At 46.1% G+C, this 20,025-nt stretch overlaps 1 protein-coding gene across 1 annotated transcript in view; it reads left to right on the forward strand.

Moving 5' to 3' along the window:
* The window catches only part of EFCAB6 (EF-hand calcium binding domain 6), a 244,799-nt gene that overhangs the window by 205,918 nt on the left and 18,856 nt on the right, over positions 1-20,025 (forward strand). The window contains exon 28 of the mRNA XM_012757712.3: positions 17,034-17,258. Coding sequence (XP_012613166.2) covers positions 17,034-17,258 — 225 coding nt within the window. The remainder of the gene's footprint in view (positions 1-17,033; positions 17,259-20,025) is intronic.

Consider the following 20,025-nt stretch of genomic DNA (forward strand, 5'->3'; position numbering starts at 1 on the left):
TTCCACTACTAGGCATCTACCCAAAAGATAAAAAGTCACTTTATGAAAAAGACAACTGCACTCGAATGTTTATAGCAGCACAATTCACAATTGCAAAGCTGTGGAAACAACCCAAGTGCCCATCAATTCATGAATAGATTAATAAAATGTGGTATATGTAAACCATGGAGTACTACTCAGCTTTAAGAAACAATGGTGATCTAGCACCTCTTGTATTTTCCTGGATAGAGCTGGAACCCATTCTACTAAGTGAAGTATCTCAAGAATGGAAAAACCAGCACCACATGTACTTACCAGCAACTTAGTATTAATGGATCAACACCTAAGTGGACATATAGGAAAAACATTTATCGGGTGTTGGGCAGATGGGAGGGAGGAGGAGGATGGGTATATACAACCACAATGAGTGAGATGTGCAACGTTTGGGGGATGGTCACGCTTGAAGCTCTGACTCAAGGGAGGGGGGGAATGGGCAATATACATAACCTTAACATTTGTACCCCCATAATATGCTGAAATAAAAAAAAATCAAAAAAAAAAAAAAAAGGACAAGTACTAGATGATAACAAAAGCACCTTTTTCATAAGATTCTCACAAACTCGGTAGAAACATCATCTGAATCTCTCCTCAGCAGATACCTCTTTTTCACTCCTAGAAAAACATTTTACATTCAAAATGCTGTGTGTGAAATGTAGAGTATCACCTTGTTTTTAGAAAATCGTTCCTATTTAACATTTCTTTCAAATCTTAACATGCAATTTCAGTATCTTCTGCAAATATAAAAATAACACTCAGAGCAGAATAGAATTTTTGGAAGACATCATAGAAACCCATATAAAATCTTTCTACTTTATTACCATGGAAATAATGGAATTTTTTTTAACAAAACACATTCTTATTCAACGCAGAGTAATTATTTTGTCACATTCTAACCAGCAGAGAGCCAATGAAATCTTTCCTTACTTTGTGTTTGTAATACATGATCTTTACAGTCATTCAGTTATATGTTAAATAACCTCAAGATGGTTCTTTTATCAAGAGAGAATTAAAGAATATAGTTTTCAACCGAAGGGACCGTAAAGCACATCGAAATGTTTGTAATCTTTTATGAATATCATATTTATATTTGCTGCCAACAGTGTTACTTCAAGTTATCTTTCTTTTTATTGTAAATATAATGGTGTCCATGTATTTTTAATGAATGTGGTAAAAAAAAAATGGAGAAGCTTCCATTTCAGGAAAGGGCTCTAAGATTATTGGAAATATATTAAGTAAATTATTAAGATATTATCATTACTGTTATTTACTCTTGCTCCTAATGGCAAGAAAACCTAAGTCTTCTTGATATGATTCCAGTGATTTTATGTTTCCTGGACTTCCCCTCTCACCACTTGCTAACATGACTGACACTTACTACCTGCTGTGCCGTAGACTGCTGACGCTGTGGCAAGCTGTGTGAGTAACTTAGGCCCACTTAGATACTCGGTGGCCTTGGTGACAAGCCAGGGCAAGGGGCCTGCTGGGACCACTGTGCCTAAACTCCAGTGAAAGGAATATTATCACAGCCTTGAGTATCAACAGCTGCCCACACGACAGGGCGCATAGGCGTCATGTGGTGGCTCTGGGGGAATGGGTAGACCCGATGCATCCCCCTCGTCCTCAGGCTGTGAGCTTGACGAGCTGGCTGCCCTGTAGGCAGAGAGCCATGGGGCCTTGGAAGGGGGCTGTCTGCTTCCTCTGAGCACCAGCCTCCACACTGGCCCCAGCATTGTCCCAGAGTCCACACTAGTACAGGTTACCTTCTGAAAGCCAACTATAGTGATCAAAGCAACAGAATAAAGTGACATCATCACGGAAGATTAGCAGTGAGGTGGCACAACCTAATGAATTTAACCGTCACTTAGCATGGTGCAGAGTTATTCTTTTAAGGTTCAAATATTCTCCCAAGGTCAGGTTGGTGTCAGCAACAGTGCAACTCCTCCGTGCATGCACTGAGCCCTGCCTGGTTCTGAAGCCTCCTTTGGGGAAGGAGTGTAGGTTCTCCTCCAGCCCCGGTTCCCAGTAGGGTGAGTGGCCTGGGGCTGGGCACCTGCTCTGCTCCAGCAGCTGCCAGGTTCAGCTTTGACAGATGCAGGACAGGGTCGTCCACCAAAGGGACAGTGGCTTGGCTTCTGATGCTTCCTGCAGTAACGTGAAAATGGCCACACCAGGCTTGCTTCCACTTGGGCCCTATGGAGGGTGGTCACGTTGCCCCTTACGCATTGGAGGGACCTCCTTTTAAACACAGCTGTTTTGGGCAGGAGGCTTTCGTGAATCCAGTCAGTGAGGTTCAAAAGGAAGCGTGTCCAAACTGAATTTCTGGTAACATAGCTGTTTTCATTTGTATGGTTGAATTCTCTCAAACCTGAAAGCCCTGTGTTCTGGGGGCAGGAACGGGGCCTCCTGTACCTATGTGCCAGCTCCGTACAGCACCTGCAGGGGAGGCCCCTCCCAGGCCCTGGCCCTGCGTGGAGGAATCCTGTCCCCTTCCCCAGCATCCCGCTCTGCGATTCTCAGAGTAGTGTCCCTCCTCGTCTAGGTTGGCTTCTTTCTCACTTCCTGCCCTCCGTGGGACATTCTCTATATGTTCAAAATAATAGGTCTGGCTCAGCCAGTCCAGGCGGGCAGGCTCCCTGTTCATTTGATTCGAATGCCCCATTACACTGGAAGAATCTTAACATTGTACATGTAACAAACGTGAAAGAGAACGTGTGCTGGGCACGGGGCCAGGCCCATGGGGAAACAGTAGACACACTGAGTTCCCCTTTGGGTGGGCAGTGCTCTAGCAGAAATGGCTGTGACCATTTGTCAACAAACCACAAGTTTCCATCTCCTGGCTTGAACTGAAGCCTGAATTTGAATGGTCCATGCTGAGAGATTAAGAGAAGGAGCGAGTCCCCTACCTAGTGGTTGTGCCTGGCCATTTACTGTCATCCTCTTGTCACCCACAGCCAGACCAAAATGATGGCCAACAGGCAAGGGGCATGTGCTGTGGGCCAAGCACCACTCTAAGCACTTCCCATAACTAACTCAGTGAATCCTCATGCCAGCCCTTTAAGGCATGGGTCCCATCGTTAGCACCGATTCACAGAGGCAGAAGCTGAGGTTCAGAGAGGTGGGAGCATCTGCTCCCAGCCACACCACTAGGAATGCCGAGCTCGATTAGAATGCCAGCCCATTGCCCATGCTCCCTGCCTCCTGCCTGTAAATAAGATCTGTTCTAGCATCTACCTCATAGGATTGTTGTTCAGATTAAGCAAGTTAATGTGAAAAGAGCTTTGCATGGTAACTAACGCGCCAAACACCAAACGTTTGCATTCCTTATTTTTTTTTATTCTATCCTACTTCGATGAGTGCATATTTAATGTTTAGTAATGATGTGATTAAATGGTATAGGATTTATTTGGGTGGAAGAATTTATTTTAATAGTTTTATAAATGACTTCACCCATGAGTTTATTGAATCATTAAAGGGTCAGAGGGGTGGCTTAAATGTTTCCCTTTTACTTCTCTGCATTTTATGGCAATTCCATGCTACTGAAGGATTTGTGAATTGGATGTTTGCAAAGGCCTCGGCATAGATCCTTTGTGAATGTCAAGCTGTATGCAGGAGTAAGCGCAGGGAGCCGAGGGGAGTGTGGGTGTGGAAAGATGGGCAGAATCAGCTTTCTGATGAGCTGGTGCCGAGTCTGGAAGGATGAGTTGGAGGAGCAGGGGCTTCCTGGGTGGAGGATGGGTGTACGCACAGCCCCATAAGTTGGGAGAGCACCATGCTTCGGGCATGCCCAGAGTATAGGCCATCAGGGAAGGCCCATGGCAAAGGGTTCTGGGAGGAGACCCAGGGGCAAGGTGGTCTGCTTTGTCCTTGCTTGGTGGGCCTCTCAAAGTGTCAGCTTCTCCAATGCAGTGGCTTTGGTCTCTGTTGCCACAGCCTGCGACAGTGCCTGGCACACAGTGGGCCCCGATCAATCTTTCTGAGTTATGACACTCTTGTATTCAGTAGGCACTTGTGTTCTTGTGCATGGGGTAGGCGGCTAGAATTGTGATGAAATTGGAAGAGCGTGGCTTTGGAGTCAGACCCTCACAGGCTCCAGCATGCCTTGTTGGGGTGGGGGGGGTAGCCTGGGACCACAGCACATCCTGGCCTCTTGGACCTGAGCCCCACTCACTTTGTCTATACTGCAGGGAAAGCCGGGGCTGCCTCACATGCTGCGATGTGAGGATCAGAGGAGATTCTATGTCATTCCAGGCTGGTGCCTGGCTGAAGGAGATGCAGTAGGGTGGCTGCCAGTGCTGTGGGGGTCGATTTTCACTAAACATTCGTTTAATTGACTTGAAGCTTGACTTAACTCATGGCCTTTCTATAGGAAGTTCTGGAATGTTCTAATTTGCCATTGTTCATTGCCCAAAAGGAATCTTGCTTGATAAGAGATTGCAGGTCTAGGCAGTGGTTTTGCCACCAGGGAGCCTGGAATTGTGCCTGGAATTCTGGTGAAACTGCCTTACTTGCACAAACAGCATACTGGATTATTTGCTCGATGTGGCAATGACTTCAGGCCCAGTCTCCTAGTGGATGAGCATCTCCCTTTGGGGTGTGCACGGCACCCCTCACATGTCGGTTTCTGGATCCAGCAGTAGAGGTCCACAGCAGTCAGCTTCCACACAGAGCTTCCAGTTATTTTCATCCGGATTTTTAAGTGTTTTATCTTTTTTTTTTTTTGACAGGCAGTTTTACTGCTGTTGTTATTTTTAGCATTCATTTATTCACTGTAAATACAAATGAAGATACAGTACAATTAATTTCTTTCCTAATCAAAATATTTGATCAAATGAAGCAATTTTTCAATTCTTAGAAGTAATTATACCGTTCTTTAAAAGGAAGTGGAGGAATTCTTTACTGAGTATTTCTAATTAGGAGTTTTTGCTACCTGCTGAGTTCTTATTCTATATGAAGTTTCAGGATTTTTTTTTCTTCTGTAACAAATCATGGAAAAAACTATGTAATTGTCTCCCTAAGTATTCAGAGCAAAGCTTAGTATATGAATCATGCAGTCTGATGAGCTAATTATAACCTTCATAATTAAATTAACATATAGATATATCTCTAATCTGACAGCTTGGGTGGACCTTCTAAAACCACTTTGTCTTAACCCATTGCTCTCAGGCAGATACCTGCCATCTTGACACCCATAGGAGGACCACAAAGTCCCCTTATAATGTGCTTCTTGTCAAGGAACACTGATGATCAAAAAGCTACCTGTGCTGAACAGCCTACTTCTTCCCAGGCCTGACCCTGCTTAGCTTCCAAGAACAGTTTCCTTGGTGGTTTTGTTGTTGTTGTTGTTGTTGTTGTTGTTGACACAAAGTCTCACTCTGTTGTCCTGAGTAGAGTGCAGTGGTGTCATTGTAGCTCACTGCAACCTCCGACTCCTGAGCTCAAGCAATCCTCCTGCCTCAGCTTCCCAGAGTGCTAGGATTACAGGCATGAGCTACTGCACCCAGCCAGCTCCCAAGAACAGACTAGATCGGGCGCATTCAGGGTGGTATGGCCATAGACATCAGCCCACTTCTTTTCTCTGTATTCTAAGCTCCCCTTTTATTTCTTACTAGTTAGAAATCCAGAACAGTATCAGTCAGCTATTGCTAAGTAACAAATAACCATGAACCCACAGGAGCACAAAACAGTAAGAATTTATTCAGTTTTCATGTCTGTGGGGTGAGTGATAGAGGCCAGGCTCAGCTCTGGTGTCTTGACTGGGACTTCTCTGCCCTGTGTTTTTCTCTCACCCTCATCCTGAGGCCAGTGTGACACCCAGGGTGTATTCTTCTCAAGGCAATGGCAGAGGGGCAAGAGGGCTTGCCCAGTGATGCAAGTGCTCTTTAATCCTGTGGTTACGTGGTAATTACTAGCATTCCATTGGCCAAAGCATGATGTGGCTGAATCCGAAGCTAAGGGGTAGGGAAATACTCTCAGCCTCTTTAGTGGGAGGAACCACAAAGGCACGTGGCAAAGGATGTGGATACAGGGAGAGCCAAAGAAATGGAGCCTTGAATGCAGTAGCCCCCAAGAAAACAAACGTGCGTGCACATCTCCATTTCCAGCTCTGCTGTGTGTTGGACCATTCAACCTGCCATCTCCCTGTTATGTTCTCTCTTCCCCATTGTCTATAGAAGTTGTTTAGGATACGATTTGGTGGAAAACTGATTTTATAAGTCAGCCAAGAATAACGCTCAACATAACTTAGGTCCAGGACATAAGTTAGACAGGAGCCACACTATTTGTAGAGCTATTGAAACAATAGCACAGTAAAACTATGAATGTGAACTAACCAAACCTCAGGTTCACTTAACCCTTTGGGCTGTGGTCCTCGTCCATGGCCTGTGAACCAGGCCACACAGCAGGAGGTGAGCGGCCATGAGCACGGAAGTTTCATCTGTATTTATAGCTGCTCCCCATTACTCACATCACTACATAAGCTCCGCCTCCTGTCAGATCAGCAGCAGTATTAGATTCTCATAGGAGCCCGAACCCTACTGTAAACTGCACATGCGAGGGACTTGGGTTGCGGCTCCTTATGAGAACCTAATGCCTGGTGATCTGAGGTGGAGCTGAGGTGGTGATGCCAGCGCTGGGGAGCGGCTGCAAATGCAGATCATCATTAGCAGAGAGGTTTGACTGCACAATAAATGTAATGTGCTTGAATCATCCCAAAACCATCCTCCCATACCCCAGTCCATGGAAAAACTGTCTTCCATGAAACCAGTCCCTGGTGTCAAAAAGGTTGGGGACCGTTGCCTTAGGGAGACTGCACTGCCCTGTCTGGCTGGTTCTTGCACTTGGTTTGACAGTCACCATAGGCACTGGTCCTGCCTTTGGTTTGGGTTGGGCAAGAAAGTGTCTCCCTTAGAGCTTTTCCTACCTCAGATGTGAGTGTCCTGCAGGATACAGGATTCAGCTTTATCACAGACTGGGGAGGAGAGTGCCTTTCTGAAATAGACATGGGCTCTCCCTGAACATGCCTGGCTTTTCCTGGAGTGATTCTTGCAGGGACGTGCTTTCCAATTAGTGTGGTTATACTCATTTCACAGATGGAGAACCTAAGCTCAGCTAGAAGATGGCAGAGCAGGGTCCTACTCTAAATCCAAGCCCACGGCTGGACCCCCGACAGCCTGGCTGTCCAGAGCCCACGGCAGCGTTCGGGTGACACAGTTCAGTGGAACACACTGCACTGTGTGCCTGGGTCCCACCTGGGCTCCTGGAGGACGCAGCCAAGACTTAGACCCGGCTCCTGCCTCAGAAGCGCCTCCAGCTCCTTGGCAATAGGATTTGACCTGCAGACAGTGACTGCACCAGACCGGCCCTGTCCTCTGACTATTCATGGTAGAAATGGTGTTAGCCAAGCAGCAGGGCTGAAACCAGGTCTGTCTGACCTCCTAACTCAGCTTCCATAATGATCAGCAGCAATGACAAAGATGGCAGGCTTTGGGCCTGGCACCGTGAGGTGTCACATGGGGAAACCCCAGGCCTGCTCTTGAGAGTGCTCTGTGTGTCTCCCCGCTTCATCCCAGGGAGGGCACTGAAGCCAGTTTGGGTGCTTGTCTTGCCCAAGGTCACAAAAAAGGGGCCAGAGCTGAGTCCTGGGTTGGTGGCAGCTGTCCCAGCTCTCCAGGCCCAAGAACCCCTCCTTTGGGCCAATCAGAGCATGGCCGATTTGGTTACACCTAGTTGGCCTAGCTACCCTCTCCTCCCAGGCTCACAGTGGGAGGCTCTGAATGAGGGCAAGTCCAGCCTGAGCTGCAGAGACTCAGACCTAAGCTGGGGACCCCAGTGTGTTGCCCGCCTGGAGGACTGTCACCCAGAGACCCTAGTTAGAGCACCCAGGCTGTCTCCCTCTTACCCCCACCCAGAACTAGCTGCTGTTGGAGCAGCCTCTTGGGTGACACGATTCCCATGTAATGGCAGGATTTAGAACCACAAGCTTATGCTCTACAGCTGTGATTTGCATTTTACCAAACAAGATATGTGGATGGATATGTTTGAATACAGGAAGCACTCTGTACAGGGAGTGTCATTCGTAGGCTCTTTGATGATTGTATACTGTGTATGTTGGGACGTCATTTTTTACATGTTTTGCCAACATTATGGTATAGTCACAAAGGGGGCCAAGAATTTTCCTTTTGGTGGCAGTGGCCTGTGTTTCTCTGTCACATCTGGAAGGACAATCGTTTACTAAAACAAGGTCGCATGAATACCCTTGAGTAAGTGAGAGAAAATCCCCTCAAAACAGGTACATAATGTTCTAGTGGATTCCACTACTTTCTTCCCCTGCCCTCCCCCACTGGCATTTTAGAAGTCCCCAGAAGCAGTAGGAGCTTATCTTTGTCAAATGAGAGGCCCCGGGGAGAAACAGGAGGTGTTCAGGCCCCGCTTGGACCTAGGTCAGGGCCTGCTGCCTCCCGTCCCCTGCAGTTCTTCTCTTCCTGCTGCAGCCGATTCCTGTCCTGGGGGTGCCTTTCATGTAAAGCGTAGTTAATATTGGAAAGTGTCATTTGCATTTTTGAAGTTAGTGGTGTCTTTTTTGATTAGAAGAAACATTTCTTCTAGTTACAGAAAAAGCACTATTTTCCCCCCATTCAGATATAATGATCACGTGAGAAATGCCAGGGACACAGAAGCGCCAGACCAAGAGCCATCTGTTCCTCCCTGGCGCCTCCAGTCACTCGAGCGAGGCTGGCAGGGGCTGAGCAGCTTTGCTAAAAAATGAAATGGGAACGAGAACACGGGCGCTTAGCAGATTCTGAGTCAAACGCCCTTGATGGAAACACAGGTGGCTCTCTGCCGCCAGTGGCCAGTGGGTCAGAGGGGTGCAGCCACATCCATGGGGTCTGGGGACCACAGGTCAATGGTTTGTCCCTTGTGCACTGAGGTAATGACAGTGGTGGCTGCTGGGTATGGAGTTTTCAGTGATATTTATTTTTTCTTTGTACCTTTTTTTGTAATTTCTAAGTTTTCTATAGTAGATGTGCAATAATTGCTTTTGCAAGCAAGAAGGAGCATCTCCCACCAGCGGCAAGCTACCTTCATGCCACAGAGACCATTAGTCACCCTGCTCATCGCTTGCTCTGTCGCACAGTTGGGCTGCTTTGCTTCTCCTTGCCAGCACCTGTGTCTGTCCCTTTGCCTCTCCAGGTGAGGGTGGCAAGGTGTCACCGCAGCCTGGACTCCAGCTGCAGCCTGGGTGTGTGCAGGGAAGAAGCGGCAGTTGCAGGCCTGCAGCCTGGAGCGGAACCGGGCGTCGCTCATTGTGGGTTCTGTGACCTCAGGTGTTTCTTGGCCTCCCTGCATTCACATCCATCAGCCAGTTGATCACATCACCTCCCACTCTGGTCTTTTCATCGTTTCCACCTGCACTTCCTGCAGCTCCCACATCAGTCATTTCCTCCTCAGGTTGGCCCAAGGTTGCTGTCCTGACCAAGGCCGTGTCCCAGCTAGTCGCACCCACGGCACGGTGCCCCTCCTCGGAGCAGCACCCCACTTACCTGTAAGACTTTGCCCACATCTCTCCCCCCATCCCCAGGGACTCTCATCTCCCCCTGGGCAGAGATTTTAAGGATTATTTCTTACCTAGATGCCCAGGATCTAGAAAAGTGCCTGGCACAGAGCAGATGTTCCACAGGTGTTTGCAAAAGACTTCCCATAGTAACCTCAGTGTCTTTTGCGTGTTCTCTGTGAGGGCATTGCACATGCGTGTTCCCCACCCCCTCAGGGCCTGGGACTCAGTGTCACCTGGGCACACGAGACCAGACCATCCCCACCCACAGACCCCTAGGACTTCTGCCCCTCAGTGGGAAGTGTAAATCCTCGTGTATGCACATGAATGCACGTCTGTGTCTGACCATTTGGAGCATGCACCATTTTGCATTTTGCCATCCTTTTTCACATATTGGTGCATCACAAACACTTTCCCAGATTATTAAATTATTCCTTGAAACATTCTAAATAGTTGCATTATATTCCATCTTAAAGGAATACCATATTTTACTTGGTAATACTCTTAATGTTAGACATCCAGATTGTTGCCAAGTTTTTATTTTTGTAAATTTTGTTAATTTCATACATAATCCCATAATGATTATAATTCTATGACCTCACTTTGTTTCTTTCCTTAAGAAGAGTCTTTAAAAAGTTGGTATTAAGTCAAAGTATAGGAACTTCTTATGGCTCCAGAAACCTTATTCCACCTTTCTAGTAATGATATTATCCAAAAATTTTGCCAGTTTGTTAGAAGAAAAAACAGAATCTTGTTTTAATTTCCATCTCCTTGCATCATGATGAGCTTTTTGACAGTAGACCATGGGCCACTGCCCAGAGCAGAGCACAAAACCCTGCCACTGTTGTGTGGATGTGTTGTTTGTTCATCCTTTCTTTGAGCAAATATCAAGATCTCACTATCCAACTTCTGTTCCGAGCCCCTAGGGTTCAGCAGTGAACAAAAGACCAGAGCCCTTGGCTTCATGAAGTTTACTTTCTGTTTGGTGAGCAATACAAGAGGCAGATACATGGTGGATCAGAGAGCAATCAGTGTGACAACAGCACGGAAAGGGGCTAGGAGTGCGGAACAGGGCTCAGGGATGTCATGAAAACCCCAAAAGAAGTGCAAGAATAGCAAGTGCAAAGGCCTTGAGGCAGAGCTGTGCTTGCTGTGTTTGAAGCTAAGCGAGGAGGCCTCATGGCTCTCAGAAGAAGGAGCAAGGAAGAGAGTCAGAGGTGAGGTCAGGGGGGGCAGGCTGGTGGGAGGGCCGTCATGAAGCTCTGCCTGTTACTCAGCCATAGGTGAGGGAAGCTATCTGAGTTTTGCCTTGATCTGATTTGCACCTTGTAAAAAGATCATCTCAGAGGAAAATGAGGATGCGTGGAGGCAGGGAGGCTGTTGCAGTAATCCATGTGTGAGATGGTGGTGGCTTGGACCAGGAGGTGAGGACAGAGTGGTCAGCTTCTGGATGTGTATTGGGGTTTGCGGGTGGTTTGGACATGGACGTGGGCAATGGAATGACGTGTCACAGATGAGTCCCCACCTAAGTGACTTGGAAGGACAGTTTCTGTTTGCTGATGTGGATACTGCAAGAGCACTGTGTCTTGAAGTTGATGACTCTGGAAAGAAGAATTTTCCTTTATGAAAGTGGGTGGGGTGTTCTATTTTGCTTAGGAAGGCTGCCCCTACCCAAGATTGTCTTCAGGTTGGTCATACCATCCTCTAACAGTATAAGATGCTGTGACAAACAGGCCTCATGGCATGAGGGCCTGGCCACAGTAGAAACGTGTTCCTCACTCACAGTCGGAGCAGCTGCCCACGGACTTACCTGTATGTTTCTGAACCTGGTTCTACGACTCTAAGTGAATGGCAAGTTTTAATATCTGGTGGGTCAAAAACTTCATTGCTAGCCTTTTCCAAAAATTTCATGATAATTCTCACACATTTATGTTTCAGTATCAACATTAATATCAATATGTCTAAAGATCTCCCCAAATATCCATTGAGATTTTTATTAGAATTTTATTAAGCTTATTTGTAATGTGAGAAGGGTTTTATCTTTTGAAATTGAGTCTTCATGTCCAGGAACATAATGCCTCACCATTTATTCCAATCTTGCTTTAATAACCTTAATTGAATGTGTATAACAGGTGCACCTCAGAGACATTGCGGGTTCAGTTCCAGATCACTGCAATAAAGCTAGTCCTGTGAAATTTTTGGTTTCCCAGTGCATATAAAAGTATGTTTACACTATAGTGTTAGTCTATTAAGTGTGCAGTAGCATTATGTCGAAAACACAATTTATGTAATTTAAAAATATTTTATTACTAAAATATGCTAACAATCATCTGAGCCATCAGCAAGTCATAATCTTTTTGCTGGTGAAGGGTCTTGCCTCGACGTTGATGGCTGCTGACTGACTAGGGTGGTGGTTAGTGAAGGTTGGAGTGGCTATAGCAATTTCCTAAAATAAGATAAACTTTGCCACATCGATTGACTTTTCCTTTCATGAATATTTCTCTGTGGCTTGTGATGCTGTCTGAAAGCATGTTAACCACTTTAGAACTTCTTTCAGTCCTTTCAAACCCTGCCACTGCTTTACCAACTAAGTTTATGGAATATCCTAAATCCTTTGTTGTAATTTCAACAATGTTCACAGCATCTTCACCAGGGGTAGATCCCATCTCAAAAAACCACTCTCTTCACTCATCCATAAGAAACAACTCCTCATCCAATGAAGTTTGAACATGAGATGGCAGCAATTCAGTCACATCTTCGGGCTCCACTTCTAACTCTAGTTCTCTTGCTATTTCCACCAAATCTGCAGTGACTTCCTCCACTGGAGTCTGAAACCCCTAAAAGTCCTCTATGAGGGCTGGAATCAAATTCTTCCAAACTCCTATTAATGTTGCTATTTTGACCTCTTCCCTTGAATCACCAATGTTTTTCATGGCATCTAGAATGATGAATCCTTTCCAGAATGTTTTCACTTGACTCTGCCAAGATCCACCAGAGGAATCACTATCTATGACAGCTATGGCCTTAAGAAATAAGATGTTCTCAAATAATAAGATGTGAAGGTTGAAATTACTCCCTGACCGGTGGGCTGCCTAATAGATGTTGTGTTGGCAGGCATGAAAACAACATTAATCTCCTTGCACATCTCCATCAGAGCTCTTGGGTGACCAGGTGCATTGTCATGAGCAGTACTATTTTGAAAGGAATTTTTTTTTCTGAGCAGTAGGTCTCAACAGTGAACTTAAAATATTCGGTAAGCCATGCTGTATACAGATGTGCTGTCATCCAAGCTTTGTTTTTCAATTTGTAGAGCACAGGAAGAGTAGATTTAGCATAACTCTTAAGGGCTCTAGGAGTTTTGGAATGGCAAATGAGCATTGGCTTCAACTTAAATTGCCAGCTGTATTAGCCCCTAACAAGAGAGTCATCCTGTCCTTTGAAGCTTTGAAGCCAGACATTGTCTTCTCCTCTCTAGGTATGAAAGTCCTATATGGCATCTCCTTCCAGTAGGAGGTTGTTTCATCTGCATCAGAAATTTGTTGTTTTAGTGCATCCACCTTCATCAGTGATCTTAGCGAGATCTTCTGGATAACTTGCTTCTCCATCAAGCTTGGAGAAGTTCCAAGCTTCTCCACTTGCTGCTTCGTCTTGCACTTTTATGTTATAGAGACGACTTCTTTCCTTAAATCTCATGAATCAACCTCTGCTGACATCAGAATTTTTTTCTGAAGCTTTCTCACCCATCTCAGTCTTCATAGAATTGAAAGAGAGTTAAGACCTTGCTCTGGATTAGGCACTGGCTTAAGGGAATGTTGTGGCTGGTTTGATCTTCTATCCAGAACACTCAAACTTTCTGTATATCAACAATAAGGCTCTTTTGCTTTCTTACCTTTTTTGTGTTCACTAGAGTAGCACTTTAAATTTCCTTCAAGAACTTTTCCTTTGCATAACAGCATGGCTAACTGTCTGATGCAAGAGGCCTAGCTTTTGGCCTCTCTTGGCTTTCGGCATGCCTCACTCACTAAGCTTAATCATTTCTAGCTTTTGATTTAAAGTGAGAGATGTGGGACTCTTCCTTTCACATGAATTCTGAGAAGCCACAGTAGGGCTATTAATTGGCCTAATTTCAAAGTAGCTTTGTCATTAATGTGAATGTGAATTTTTTTCACATTTCAATGTCTAAGTAGTTATAGTTATTATTAAAAATATATATTTTTTTAGCTTGATTCACTCATTTTCCTAAATTGTCTTATTGAGATTTTTTGATTGTACAATTATATCTACAAATGATAATTTTTTCAACATTCATAGGTTTATTTCATTTTCTTGTTTTATTTCAAAAGCTGGAGCCTGTAGAGATGTGAGGAGCAGAAGCGAGAGTGAGTGTGCCTATTTTGTTCCTGATGGTAACGCTTTGCTGTTTCACCTAGGTAGTATGCTGTTTACAGATGGTGTCTTACTAATACTCATGTTTAGGGTGTTCATTTTATTTCTACATAGTTTATCCATTTTATTCTATACCATTTAATCAGGAATGGCTGCTGAATTTTGTCAAATGCTTTTTTGCCATTTGTTGATATGTGACCCTCACTAATAATGTAAGGAATTGAAAGATTTGTTAATTCTTGAAGCATTCTTATATTTGGAATAAACCCTAGTTGATTTTGATGTGTCATTTTTTTTTAATTTCAGCATATTATGGGGGTACAAATGTTAAGGTTACGTATATTGCCCATGTCCCCACTCCCCACTCGAGTCAGAGCTTCAAGTGTGACCATCCCCCAAACGTTGCACATCTCACTCATTGGTGTGTCATTTTTAAATATGGTGTTAAATATTTCTAATATTTTATTTTAGAATTTTTTCATTAATGGCCATAAACTAGATTGGCTTGTATGTATTTTTCTTTTAACATGTTTTTTTTTTTATCATATTTTGGTATTAGGGTCATATACCATGAATTGGAATACTGTGTATCTGTTTCTGTGTTCTGGAATGATTTGACCACTGTAAAGTCATCTATTCCTTGAAGGTTTGATACAGCTTGCCTTTAAAATCTTCTGGGCTTGACATGTTTTTAATGATAGACGGTAGATCTTTTAACAGCTTTTTTCCATTTCTTTTGTGGTTACCTGTCTATTCGGGCTTTTCTAATATTTAAGTTAAATTTAGTAATCTGTATTTTGCTAGAAAACAATTCAATTTTCTCCAGAGTTTAAAGCATATCATACTTTATTAGAATTCTTCCATATCTGTTGTTAGAATAATATTTACTATTAGTTTTGTGCTTTAACACTTTCAAACAGCATTCACATACCTCCTCTCAGGTGAGCCCTTATTCCTCGTGGATAGACGAGGAAACGGGTGAAAAGTGAGTATGCAACTTCTTGCAGGCCACGTGGCCAGGTAGAGACAGAGTCTAGGTTCAGACCCAGGACTCCTGTCTTCCCAGGCAGAGCTCCGTCCACTCTGTCCTTTTCAGCGATGTTCACCTGGGGCCCCTCCTTCTTAGGCCCTGCAGGTATGACAGGTGTAAGAATGGGCTTAGAGGTGTGACTCTACATCCAAGAGCGGTCCCTCTACTCTTTTGGTGCCAACATCCCTGGAAAGGTTTAGGGAAATGCTCCTTTACTGAGCTCTGGGAAGTGCATTTTCAACTGTTAGAATTCTAAAAAATGCATAAAATGCATCAGGAGTATCACTTTTATTTTCTAAAATGAGAAAAGAAAGGCATTCATTTACTTTGCAAGTGGTTCCAAATAGACATAAATGAAAGCTTCTGGTAACCTTTGAGTTGCAGAGGACAGGGTGGGCTTTGGTCTGTGTGTTTCTGAGGGTAACTCCAGCAGCTTCCTGTGTTCGATACGATTTCATTAACTATGAAAGACTTTATGCATCATGCACCCTTCCCTGTCATAGACAATAGCAACATATAATACATGCATTGCTGTGGAGTTGCTTAAAATAAAACATGGCCAAGTTTTAATACTAGCTGAGGGGATTAGATGTGATAATCTGGTAAAGCTCTCAGCACAGCACTGGTGCGTGGTAGGGGCTGCTATCACAGCTAATGCACAGTCATGGTGTGTTTTGATGTGGGTGGGGGGGAACCCAGCATATCTCAGAGTACACTCAGGTGCAGGGACAACTTTCATGCATGGTCACCTGGGATTCTCACCGGAGCCCCTCTCCCCTCCTGTCCCCCTTCCTCACCCATCAGGGGCTGGCTTGTTGATGCAGCAGCCACAGGCCTGGCTTTGGGAGCCTTTTTCTAGTGTCAGTAAATGGATGTATGTCAGGGCTGCTTCCCTGGCCCTGCCCACTTTCCGACCTTTGTGCCTTGCAGGAGGCTCAGGACCCAGCTGTCCCCGGTCTCTCAGGCCTGACTTTGGCGTGGAGCTCAGCTTCCCCAGCACCCCCCGCCCCGACTAGCATGAGGATCATGACCCCTGGCCATCCTCATCCTCCAGGTTGCTCACTCAGTAACTTTTCCTGGCTGGCTCTTCCTACTGTCCCATCTGTCTGCCACAGTGAGCATCATTAGATGCTGATGGTGGGGTGCAGTCCTCCTTGGGCTCCTTTTGGCCCACCTTGCCACTAGCCCTCTTACCAGCACATAAGGAAAAAGAATCCTTCTGCCGCCCCTCTTTTCTTGCAGCCAATTTCTCCTCCCCCCAGGAAGTCTCTGAGCCCTGGCCGAGGTGCACAACCCTCATCTGAACTCCCTAGCACCATGGACAGTGCCCCCTAACACCAGGCTTCTACTGCCCAAGGAGTGGCACAGGGCGCTACCCCAGGCCAGAGGCCCACTGCTGCCATGTGGAGGTTGCTCCCAGCAGGTCCACTGCACTCCACATGGCTGCTCCCAGCAGGTCCACTGCACTCCTGCAAAGTAAGTCCCTGTGGGTCTCACACAGTTTCAGACTTCAGGAAACACTTAGCCACGGTGGGGGCTGCAGCATGATGCCATACAGTCATCCACGCCTGCCTTTCAACTTCTGACTCTCTGAGTAAATCAACTACACTGACGTCCTGAGATGAAAGCTCCACTTACCTACCCCTGCTTTCCCTGACCTCCCAGAGCAGGCAGGTGCTGTGTGTTTGTTCAACAAACCAAAAGACAGACTGAAGGGGCGAATGGATGAGAGTAAAAGGTGCACCCTCCCCAGGGCCTGGCTCAGCGGGTGCAGCTCCACCTGCTGGGGTGTGGCCCTGCCCCGCTGGGCCAGCTGGCTCACTCCTTCCCAGTGGGAGAACCCGGGCTCGCACTCAGCTCAGTCTGACCTGTGACCGGATGCCGTTTTCACCCGCCGCGGTGCGTTTGTCTTCTGGTTTATCTTCCCACAGCTGGGCCTCCCTGGAATTTGTCCCGGGGATGGGCCCAGAGCCAAGTGGTGATTTATTATTTCTTAAATGGGTCAATTTTCCATTCTGTTTTGTCCAGACAGCTGATGAGTGGGCTGAGAAGATGCCCAAAGCCCCGCCGCCCAGCCCCGCCGCCCAGGTCGACAGAGACCTCCTGGCTCAGCTCCACAAGGCAGTGACTTCCCATTACCATGCCATCGCCCAGGAGTTTGAGAACTTCGACACCACAAAAACAAACACGGCCTCCAGAGATGAGTTCAGGGCCATCTGTAACCGCCACATCCAAATCCTGACGGACAAACAGGTGAGACACTCACTTAGGTTATCATCCTAACAATGTCACCTGAGCATGAGGCCGGCCATCAGCCAACTATAGGGTTTAAGATGCTCTCTGTTTTTAAAATACTTGATGTTTTATTTTGTTTTGTTTTGTTTTTAAATCTTATGGAAGACTCAAAGGAGTCTGTTTATATAACAGCTATGAATTGAGCCATTTTGATCCGGGTGCAAACAATGTCACTTTTACTTTAAAATTAAGTTAAACTCAGCGCTGGCTCCCCCTTCCGTGGATCATCTCAGGGCGTATGTAGTCCAAAGAGAGTGGCCGGTCTCTCCCTGCACCTAAGGGGGTACATGGGCCCTGGGAGTTGCCTGTCCTCCTCCCGCCCTCCCCACTCCCTTCTCCTGGCCACGTCCGGGTGCCGGCAGTGTCAGACGCTCTGGGCGCTGCTCTCAGCATGCTGGGGACATGCCCACCCCCAGTGGGCCTCTCCTCGGTGCACAGGCTGGACACAGGCCCTCTCTCTTTAAGATCCTCTTCCTCATCACAGAACTCCCACAAAGGGGTCCCCCCCAGGACTGAGCTGGGCTTTTCTTTAGCTCAAAGGCCCTAACAACCTGCCACCTGGGTGGGTCTCTTTGGCCCTTCCAAAGCCAAGGGCTCCTCCCAGTTCCAGCCGGATGGTGTCCTGAGGGACTGCCTTGCCACGGTAGCTGTAGGAGGGACGCGTTTTGGAATTGAGCCCCTGTCCATATAGACTTCAGTAAATAGTGGCACTAAACGCCAGCACCAGGGCGGTGGTGTTCTGGGTTGCTTTGTTCCTCACTGTGCCCCAAATGCCGAAACAGTACCTGGCACAGAGTGGGTGCTCGGTAAGTACCGGGGAGTGAATGGTGTCCACGTGCCCCGGCTCCCCGCCACACTTGACAGCCCAGTGGCTGAGCAGCCTGGTGACAGAACACCAGTGATCCCATTACCAAAGCGGATTGCCCTTCCCCAGAAATGTTCTGCTACAGGCCCCCTCCAGATCTCCAACAAATCAGTGTGCCATTCCCAGAGCATAATTCAGATAAGAAATAAGATCCCACAATACTTACAAAGCAACTCCATGTCCCTCCTTCCTCCTGGTTCTGCTCAGGCTTAGCCCAGGGAGCTTCCTACAGACGCCAGGTAGAAATGTCACTCTTTCACCTCTAAGCTGGGGCCACTCCAACCTCTCATCTCATTTTATCAGAGTTTCAGGGCAAGGACTTGAAAGTATTCGTATGGAGGGCTGATCACTGCATACAGCCCCCAGCCATACTGAGGCCTCTGAACTCACTGCCATAAAGAAATGCATTCGTTGAAGGCATTAAGAATGTGAACATGAAATTTAACTTTCCTAAAATATCACCTTTGTAAGACATTTTGGTGTGATAATTTTTGCTAAGCAAAATAAAGTGCTGTTTCCAAACGATTCTGTCCGTAGAGCAGCTGTCCCCAACCTTTTTGGCACCAGGGACCCAGTATCATGGAAGACAACTTTTCCATGGATTGGGGATGGGGGCCAATGGTTTCGGGATGATTCAAGTGCATCACAGTTATTGTGCAGCCAAACCTCTCTGCTAATGACGATCTGAATTTGCAGCTGCTCCCCAGCACTGGCATCACCGCCTCAGCTCCACCGTCAGGCATTGGATTCTCATGAGGAGCATGCAACCTACATCCCTCGCATGCGCAGTTTACTGTAGGGTTCGCTGCTATGAGAATCTAACGCCTCCGCTGATCTGACAGGAGGTGGCGCTCAGGCAGTGATGCGAGCAATAGGGAGCGGCTGTGAATACAGATGAAGCTTCAGTGGCTTGCCGGTTGCTCACCTCCTGCTGTGCAGCCTGGTTCCTCCCAGGCCAGGTGCAGGTGCTGGTCCGTAGCCCAGCCCAGGGCTGGGAACCACAGCCGTAGAGCATCAAAGCCAAGCAAGATCTATATCTGCAAATACTTCTCTCATTATAAGTGAAAGTAAACCTTTGAAATTCATACAGTTGCATTTATTATTCTTTGTGGCCAACCAATAAAGGTTTTACTAATAAAGATTTTTCATTTCATCTAGATGAGTAAAATTTTACTCTCTTTATAGAAATAAATTAATGACATGCTGACATGCCTGGCATTGATAACAGAGAATTTGATTTTAATTGTCCACCAAGAAAACTTCACCATCCCCAGCACATCAATGTCCCCCCCCAACAAAATTAAGCACTTATTTTTAAATGCTGCTTTCTAAAAATAAGCTGACGTGTCTCAAATCCAGTCTGTATCGTCGAGAGCATCAGACTCCGGCATGAGCACATCACGGTTTAAGTTGGGTGGATGATTAACAGAAATTGTGCTATATTTGGGAAGGATGTTTCTGGATATGGGCTGGTACACAGCAACATCCCCAGAGATCCACGTGTTTTCTCCTTGCATGAGTTACTTTGCCAGCGACCTTCTTGGGTGAAGGCATAGTGTCGGGTACAGTACGGCAGCAAAGTAATTTGTACTCTTAACATGTCTAGACGCCTCGTGCCATTATTCTAGAGAGTTCACTGAAGATGCTGGGACAGTTCCAACCGTATTAAATAACATTTTAACTACAGATTTCATGACTTAGTTTATCTACATCATAGAAACTTATCTCATAGTAAAAGAAAAAAAATCCAACAATCACGAATCTGAGGGGCCGCTTTCTTGACTTACTGAGTTCTGTAAGTGGGGGAAGTGCCACATCTTTTGATTCCTTTTGGTGCAATTAACCTTTCAGAGAAAGAGA

This window comes from Microcebus murinus, chromosome 10 (assembly GCF_040939455.1).
Source record: "Microcebus murinus isolate Inina chromosome 10, M.murinus_Inina_mat1.0, whole genome shotgun sequence".
Classification (NCBI taxonomy): Eukaryota; Metazoa; Chordata; class Mammalia; order Primates; family Cheirogaleidae; genus Microcebus; species Microcebus murinus.